Genomic DNA, 8,579 nt, shown 5'->3' on the forward strand with positions numbered 1-8,579 from the left:
GGAAGGCGACAGCCCTGTCGCCAGAAGGCCCCTAGTTCCAAAGGCCAGCAGTGCTGATGGCCAGCGTTTGAGGGGGTGCTGTCCAAGTGCCAGGCACTGTTGTTAGCACCCTCATTGATTAGCTTATTGAGTCCCCACAGCTCCAGCCCCATGAGGAAGCCTATCATTACCTCCGTGCTTATAGGTGAGGAAGTGGAGGCTCAGGGAGGTTAAATAACTTGGCCACAGTCACGCAGCTCTCAAGTGACAGAGCCAGGATTTGGACCCAGGCGGGGGATCCAACACCCACTTTCATCCCCTAGGCTGTGTGAGCCACTCCTTCCTTTCTTCCCTAGAGAGGCCACCGTCTGAGGGAGGCCGGCTGCTCTACAGCTTGTGCAAGCAGCAGTGCTAACGGATATTATTAAGACAATGCTGCCACGATTGAGTGTTACCTTCTAGGAGTTAATAACATCCAAATTGGATAGTAGGTGGTGGCTTCCACCACCGGTAGGGAGGGAGGTCCCTAGCTGTGTTGTCCGGAGCGCTCACGGTACCTGGCCACACTCAGGCTCACAGACTTCCTGCTCGCTTCCAACTGGGGCATCTACCGTCCCTCTTCCTCACAAGAAAGGAGGGTACAGAGGGTCTGGTCACTCACCCACAGTGACCAAGGGGGGACATGGGCCGTGAGCTCCTTTACACTCCCTGCTTGTTGTCTCCCTGGTCTGAGGCGGGACTCAGATCTCCCCGCTTCCAGTGGAAGTCCTTCTCCTGATACGTTCTTCACAGTCAGGACTGGGTCGGGGGGCGTTTTATGAATGTCCCCCTCGGGTCTCCTCAGGCCCTAATGGTCTGATGGCGGGTGGGGCAAGCCTGCTGAGTGTGCCAGAGCCCTGGAATAGGAATCCAGGTGGGTGCACAGCCTCACCACCAATGCAGAGGGAACTGTGTGACCCTGGGCCTGGCTTCACTTCTGTGGGCAGTTATCGTGGTGGGTCACTTCTTGTGGCTGCAGGTGTTAGTGCTATTACCCACTTTGGCCCATGAGAGACCAGGGTGCGAAGAGGGGCTGCCTGGCCCTGTGGGTAGGGGTCCATCAGGGACACTTGGAAGGAACTCTGGTTGGGGACCAGAGCCAGGCCCTTGTCTGCACGTGTCTGAGGTCCTTCAGGGTTTCAGGGTGGTGGGCTGAAGGAGCTGGTCTCGAAGTGCATGTCGCAGAGCCTCCTGCCCAGGGGAGGCAGCATGGCACCAGGTGGACAGCATAGGTCTGGTGTCATGTAGACCTGGCTCCCATCCAGGGTAGGCTGTGTGGCCTGAGGAGTGGGGCTTCCCCGACCAGCCCTAGCACCTGGTGTGTGGTGAGCACCAGGACATGGCAGTGATCACTGTCACCATCACTGCCACCCTGTGCCCCACAGGGCGGGTGATCCTGCCTTTCTGCTGCTCTGCGTGGTGCCCATGAGGCAGAGACTCTTCGTGGGACGGGAGGGTGTGGGTACCCCTCTGCCTTGGCAGACCCAATGCCTCTGTGGCACATCGGGGTGGGGTGAAGGGTATGAGGAGGATGGGTTGTGGATAGCCTTGCACACCGATGCAGAGCCAGTGGGAGCTGCAGGAGGGACTCTGCAGTCTCTCAGTATCCCCCACCTTTGTGCAGATATCCAGTTCTGGAACAGCCGGCAGTCTCTGGAGGGCCTGTCTGTGCGCTCTGTCTTCTTCGGCGTCTTTCAGTCTTTCGTGGTCCTTCTCTATATCCTGGACAACGAGACAAATTTCGTGGTCCAGGTCAGCGTCTTCATCGGGGTCCTCATCGACCTCTGGAAGATCACCAAGGTCATGGACGTCCGGGTAAGGCCAGGCCACTGTGTGGACCTAGGGGCTGCCGGGTTTGAGATGGGGGTTGTCTGCCCCAGCCGGCCCCTGGAGCTGGCCCCTGGGGGTTTCCTAATGCCTATTGCGCTCCCAGGACCAAGGGGATTTTTGCACCAGGGGATTTCTTGGGTCACACGTGGGGCAGGGGAACTGGGAACAGTGAGGAAGGGCAGGGGCCAGAGCTGGCCTGGGGGTGGAAGCCAGTGTGGCAGCCGACCACGGCCTCCCTCCCTGTCTGCAGCTGGACCGGGAGCAGAAGGTGGCGGGGCTCTTCCCCCGCCCGACCTTCAAAGACAAGTCCACGTACATCGAGTCCTCGACCAAAGTGTATGATGATGTGAGTGTCCCCCAAGTGGGCCCCTGGGAGGCTCTCCAAGCACCCATGCTCTCCGGGAGCAGGAGATGGGCAGCGGGTGGGGTCCAGGCCCTCTGCCTGCTGACGAGGGGCCCATCCGTTCTTTATGGCCTGTGTCACACCCTCCAGGGTTCCGCGCCTGCCACGAATGCTTCCTCTCCAAGCCCAGAGTTCTCAGGGCCACCTGGAAATTCCCCTGGCCTGGCCTGCCAGACCAGGTGTGGGGGGGTGAGGGTGGGGAGCAGGGGTGCCAGGTGGGGCCCAAGCAGCTGGGTGCCAGCCCCACCCTGTGCCCTACAGATGGCGTTCCGGTACCTGTCATGGATCCTTTTCCCGCTCCTGGGCTGCTACGCTGTCTACAGCCTCCTGTACCTGGAGCACAAGGGCTGGTACTCCTGGGTGCTCAGCATGCTATATGGCTTCTTGCTGACCTTTGGTGAGCAGGCCCCTGCCATGCCTGCCCCTACTTGGGGCAGACTCAGCACATGTTCCTGGGTCCCGTGCTGGGCCATGTAGGGCACCAGCAGCGGTCCAATCAGCCTGGCCCTGCCTCCTGATGCTCGTGGTCCAGTGTGGGAGAGACTCACCCCCAGACAGGGACAACCCAGGGTGGGTGGAGGTGGCCTGTCAGGACCCTCAAAAGGGTGCCTGGTCCAGTCTCGGGGTCAGGGAGGACTTCCAGGAGGCCCGTGCTCAGTGTGATTCAGTCCTGGTCCTCAGGGGCCCCTTCCGAGTAAATAAGCAGATAGACGAGTCATGGCACATGGCAAGTACCATGAGGGGCTGAAGTTAAGGGGGTTGGGGGGACCTCTCTCAGGAGATGGTGTGTAAACTGAGCCCTGAAAGATGCCCAGGGGCGGGGTGGGGGTGGGGGAGCAGCGAGGAGACCAGAGTGGCTGGAGAAGAGTGAGGAGAGAGCAGAAGTCCTGTCAGAGAGGTCAAGGGTCAGGGCACCCCTTCCTCTGCTCATGGGGGTCCTTCTGTCATCACTGCAGGCTTCATCACCATGACCCCTCAGCTCTTCATCAACTACAAGCTCAAGTCTGTGGCCCACCTGCCCTGGCGCATGCTCACTTACAAGGCCCTCAACACCTTCATCGATGACCTGTTTGCCTTTGTCATCAAGATGCCTGTCATGTACCGGATCGGCTGTCTGCGGGACGGTGAGGTCCAGTGGCCGGGAGGGAGGCTGGGCAGGAGGCTGCTGCCACAGCCAGACACAGCGAGGGTCTTGGCCCGAGGGAGGTGCCACGGCGCTGGCCTACGGGCTCAGTCTAGGGGTGCCAGATGGGCCTGTTCCCCTTACACTGCCCCCCCTCCCCCACCCCCAGATGTGGTCTTCTTCATCTACCTCTACCAACGGTGGATCTATCGCGTCGACCCCACGCGGGTGAATGAGTTTGGCATGAGTGGCGAGGCCCCGACAGCAGCCGCCCCTGTGGCCGAGGCCCCAACAGCAGCAGGGGCCCTCCCACCCCCACCCGCCCCAGCCCCTGCCACAACCACCGCCGCAGCCGCCAGGGAGGAGGCCTCCACGCCCCTGCCCGCCAAGCCCACCCAGGGGGCCAGCTCTGCCACCGAGCCCCAGGAAGCCCCTCCAAAGCCAGCAGAGGACAAGAAAAGGGATTAGCCGCCCCTGGTCCTCCTCTTCCGCTCCGGCTCCTGGTGACCACCACCCCTGCTGCCCGGCCCCCTTGCCTCCCCTTCCTGTCGCTCTTTCCCTGGACAGATGGGGCCAGGGCGGCAGGAGGCCCCCCTCGGGGCAGAGCCCAGTATGTGTTGTGGGGGCCGGGGCAGGCCAGGGCACGTTGTTTGTGGAGGCGCCGTCTGTCCGTATGTTCCTCTGTGTTTCTAGCCATCTCGCCCTGCCAGCCCAGCACTATTGGGAATCATGGTGAAGCCGATGTGGCGCTGCCGGGGTGGGGGGCCAGGCGGGGGAGCGGCTGGGGCCCCTTGTGGGATGCCCACGGCCATCCATCATCTTGTCCCTTGTCCCCCAGCCACGCCCCTCCTCCCAGACCACCACCCTTTAACACAGTCTGGATTTAATAAATTCATATGGGTGTTTAACTTAAACTCAGCAATCCCCCCCTTGTGCCTGCCTTCCTCCACCACCTGGAGGGTAGCTTTACTGGGGTGCGGGTGGCTCTCATGGGTCTGTGAGAAAGACCCGCACGTTGCAAGACACAGTCAAGTGGGTCTCACGGACAGGCCTCTTCCTCCACTCTCTCCCCCTCCTAGCAGCCCTCTGAGGGGCTTCTGTAACTGTCCCCATTTCACAGATGGGAAGCTGTTTGCTATGACTATATTGTACCTGTGTTCTTACCACAAGGCTGTTTCGACTGTGCCCACTGGCTGTCTCCTGGCCTCACGCTGCCAGGCAGGGCAGCAGCACAGGCCTGCCTCCTGAGTAGATACCCACTGTCCTTAGAAGTTCCCATCAGACTAACTTGTTTAACGGTCCCCACACCCTGGACACACCACCTCACTTCTCTGGGCCTATGAGCTCTCCAACTAGGGTTGTGGTAGGGGTATGGGGGTGAATCCTTGCTCAGAGTGGTATGCCTGGCTGTAGTGCTGTGTAGCTGTTGGGTGACAGCATCCTCAGGGTTGCTTGCCCTGAGGACCCAGCCAAGATCTTAGAGCATGGCACATGTGTCTCCCCAAGTACTTGGGTACTAGGACTGTTGACCCACCTTTATAGACAAGGGCATGGGTCTCTGAGTGTCCCTGTGCTCCGAGGGGCTGGGACCCTACATTTCCAGGTTTACTGTTTTGGGAGGTGGCCTCATTGAAACTGTAGGGAGAGGAAGCCCCAGGGCCGAGGACCACACCAGGCTCCACCTGCCACCCTGCCCTGGAGAGCCAGGCAGGGAATCCATGAGGTCCCAGGAGATGTTGGCACCCTCAGAGCCCCCTGTTTACACATATGGGACAGCAGGCTCCTCTTCTCCTCGGACAGCCACAGACCTGCTCCACTCCCTCCCCTGCCCTATCTCATTTCATAGTTGCCAGTGCCCTGGGAGAAAGCCTGGGCTCCCCTGCAGAGCTTTTGTCCCAAAACTCTGGAAACCAATGAGGCTCTCAGGCCACCTGGACTCACTGGCCTCCCCCCTACAGGCACACGCCCAAGATTTTGGCAAGGCCCATCAGCTGTAAACACCCCCCCCACCCCCAATTACTCAGGAGTCACCTCTTCACTTCCCCTGAGGCTACCTGGTCCAGGCTGTTCCCTGTTCTGTCCTGCCCCCCTCCCTTTCGCTCAGCAGCCAGGGGGTTTTCTAAAGCACAAACCTGACCCTAATGGTCTGTGCTCAGAATCTCTGATGGTTCCTGTTACCCTTGGGAGAAGAGCCCAGGCCCCTACCTAATGAGCGAGACCTTGAGGGGATGGGACTTGACCCCCACAGCCTGATGTATCTTCCCTGCTTTAACTTGCCATGATCTCTTACCTTGTGGCTATAGACCTTGCTTTTCCCTTCCCTGGGACATGCCCTCAGACACACAACTTATATGTGCATCCTCCACATTGCGGTTCCAATGTCTCTTCCTCCAGGAAGTCCTCCCTGGCCACCTGATCTGGGGCCTCCAGTTCCCTGGGCTCTCACACCCCTGATCTGGGACCTCCAGTTCCTAGCTCTCACACCCACTATGGGTCATCACTGCCTGGAGACAGGTTATTCACTGGACCAAGCCTTGTGAAGACAGAGCCAGCGCTGTCTTGCTCACTGGTTTGTGCTCCAGGAATGTTTGCTGAGCATATGTTTGTGCGCTCCTGACTTTCACAGACCCACACACATCAGAAGTGGGGACCTTGATGGGGCTTGCATTAACACACTGGGAGGGAAACTGGCTTGCAATAAATCCACGAATTTTTCCTGAGCCCCTCCCCTGCACATTGCCCTGAGCTGGGGGGCTTCTGTTTATTTTTATTTTTTTGTTTTTGTTTGTTTATTATTTTTTGTGTATTTTTTTATTGGAGTTCTATTTGCCAACATTTAGTATAACACAGCAGAGACCAAGAAAGCCCCAGGCCTGCCTTCAAGGGGCTCGGAGCCAAGCAGAAGCCCTGAGTGCTGAGGACTTCTTACCTATCCTAGCTATTCACCTAATACTGTTGTGAGGCCCAACATTTGCAAGGGACAAGAGGACATCAGGTGGGCTCCTGGTCATGTTGCAGGAGCCACAATTCGATGTTCCTTATCATGAGCCAAACTCATGTCTCAAGGTTGTTTGTAGTTTGCTTCATCTATTAAATATATGTAACTCAATGTCCCCTATCACCTTACAGGCCAGCTTTTTCCCATCCTGTCCAGTTCTTCTCTAGTGGTCACCCCAGCCTTCTTGTTCCCTGAACATGCCATATGTGTTCCTACCCCGGGGCCTTTGCACTTGCTGTTCCCTGTGCCTTGCACACTTCCCTGGATAGCCACATAGATCTTTCATCATTTCAACTCTGCTCCATTTCATCTCAGGCCTTCCCTGAACATCCTCACCCAAACAGTGCCCTCCAAACCCAATCCATATATCCTGCTTTATTCTGTAATGCCACCATCACCACCAGACATATAAATATTTGTGTCTCTTTTTCCACCTGTCTCCTCTGCCTTGGATTTCAGTTCCATGTGATGGCAGGGGCTTTTGTTGGGTTCCCTGCTTTTGGAACAGGGCCCAGCACATGCAAGAGCTATATGCAAGTGTCAACTATTTTTAGTATCTTAATCCTCACAACTATCATAAGACCCATTTTACAGATGAGGAAACCGAGGCTCAGAGAGATGAAGTCAGTTGCCTGAGGTCAGACGGCTGGTAAGTAGGAGACCTACGATTTGAACCCAGACAGCCTGATTCTGGACCCTCCCAATCATAATTTCTCTTGCAATACTCTTGTTGAAGGCAGACTAGAGTCTGCAGGCCAAATCCCGCTTTTTCCAGTATTTGTGTGATTTTTACATGTTTAAGTGGTTGAAAAAAATCTCAAGAGAAAGATTTCACTTCACATGAAAATTATACAAAAATCTAGATTTCAATGTCCACAAAATAATGTTTTATTGGAACACGGCCATGCTCTGTTTCCATGCTGCCTTTGGCTGCTTTTTGTGGAAAAAGTTTGCTTGATATTTCACTCTACGGCAGTAGCTCTCCGGCTTAAGCTTGAGCTATCCACATCACCTGAAGGGCTGAGGGCCACACTTTGAGACTGCTGCTGCACATGATTCTGCTTCCTACAAGCAGGCACCAGGCCTGATATGGTAAGTGCTGTGACCTGATGCCCAGTGCAGACTCTGGCACACAGCAGGTGCTCAATGAGTGTATGTTGAATGAATCAATACATCCGTGTGGGTCATGGAGAAAAGAGGTGGAATTTTTACAGCAGCAGACACAGGATGCCAAACCTTGGCAGACCACTCTCTGTGGTCTGAGAGTGCTGGGCATCCAAGTTAGGACCTGATGGTCAACTAGTCATTCTCAGGGATAGTGAAGGCCTAGGAATGTGACCTCACCAAAGGGCTGCCCTGCTTTGCACCTCAATCTCCTCCTCTCTGCAATAATCCTAATTTGACACAGGTGCAAACTGGAAGGCATCTGTGAGGCGCCCTGGTGAGAGCCCTTTGCTCAGGGGCCCTGCCTACCGCTCAGCATGTATACTGGGGGCTCCATCGTTAACGCTGGCACACTGAGTTATGGAACCCTGGAGCTGAAAGTCTTCTGGGCTATTAGGAAATTACGTGGGGCAGTGGGGCAGGAATAAAACATCCATTCACTCAAACATTGGACATCTACCGTGCTCCAAGGGCTGTTCCAGGCTCTAGGGTTAGAGCAAGGAACAAAACAGACAAATCCTAAAACTGGTATTCTAGCCATGAACTTTTAAGTATCTTCAATCCCAATTTACAGTTAAAGAAACTGAAGCATAGGGAGAGACTGGTTTTCCTAAAGATCATTACTACCAATGGCAGCGGAGCCCTGGCAACCTCCTGATCCGCAGCTTCCCTTACAGCCAGAGAACAGCAGGTTCAGCTACCGCTGGTGGACCTGGGGGGGGCGGGTCTCAATTTCCAGACTTGCTCCATGGGTAGGACGTGAGTGGCCCTAAGCAAGCCTCAGTTGTCTCCGCCAGAGCAATGGGCAGCGGCGCGGGTCCAGCCCCTCGCGTGCGCCCAGCCTCCTCTTCCCGGCCGGCCCCACCCCCGCAACCACGTGATGCGTGGGGGTTTTCCCGTTCCCCTAGCGTGACGTCATGATGGGGTGCAGGCCAATGGGCGCGCAGGCCGGCGGCGCCGGGGAATTCCGCCGCCCCGCCCCCGCCCGCCGCCCGCCCGGCCCGGCCCGGCGCCCCCCGCAGCCCCGGGCGCCGCGCGTCCAG

The 8,579-nt window shown here is 57.0% G+C and overlaps 1 protein-coding gene across 1 annotated transcript in view; it reads left to right on the forward strand.

The window, feature by feature from the left end:
* Nucleotides 1-4,288, forward strand: part of CLPTM1 (CLPTM1 regulator of GABA type A receptor forward trafficking) — a 28,555-nt gene extending 24,267 nt beyond the window's left edge. Inside the window, exons 10-14 of the mRNA XM_026013786.2 lie at nt 1,643-1,833; nt 2,099-2,194; nt 2,513-2,648; nt 3,208-3,375; nt 3,544-4,288. Of these exons, the coding sequence (XP_025869571.1) occupies nt 1,643-1,833; nt 2,099-2,194; nt 2,513-2,648; nt 3,208-3,375; nt 3,544-3,842 (890 nt within the window). The 3' untranslated portion in view covers nt 3,843-4,288. The remainder of the gene's footprint in view (nt 1-1,642; nt 1,834-2,098; nt 2,195-2,512; nt 2,649-3,207; nt 3,376-3,543) is intronic.
* Nucleotides 4,289-8,579: the final 4,291 nt, after the last annotated feature.

Source organism: Vulpes vulpes, chromosome 1 (genome assembly GCF_048418805.1).
Source record: "Vulpes vulpes isolate BD-2025 chromosome 1, VulVul3, whole genome shotgun sequence".
In the NCBI taxonomy this organism is placed as follows: Eukaryota; Metazoa; Chordata; class Mammalia; order Carnivora; family Canidae; genus Vulpes; species Vulpes vulpes.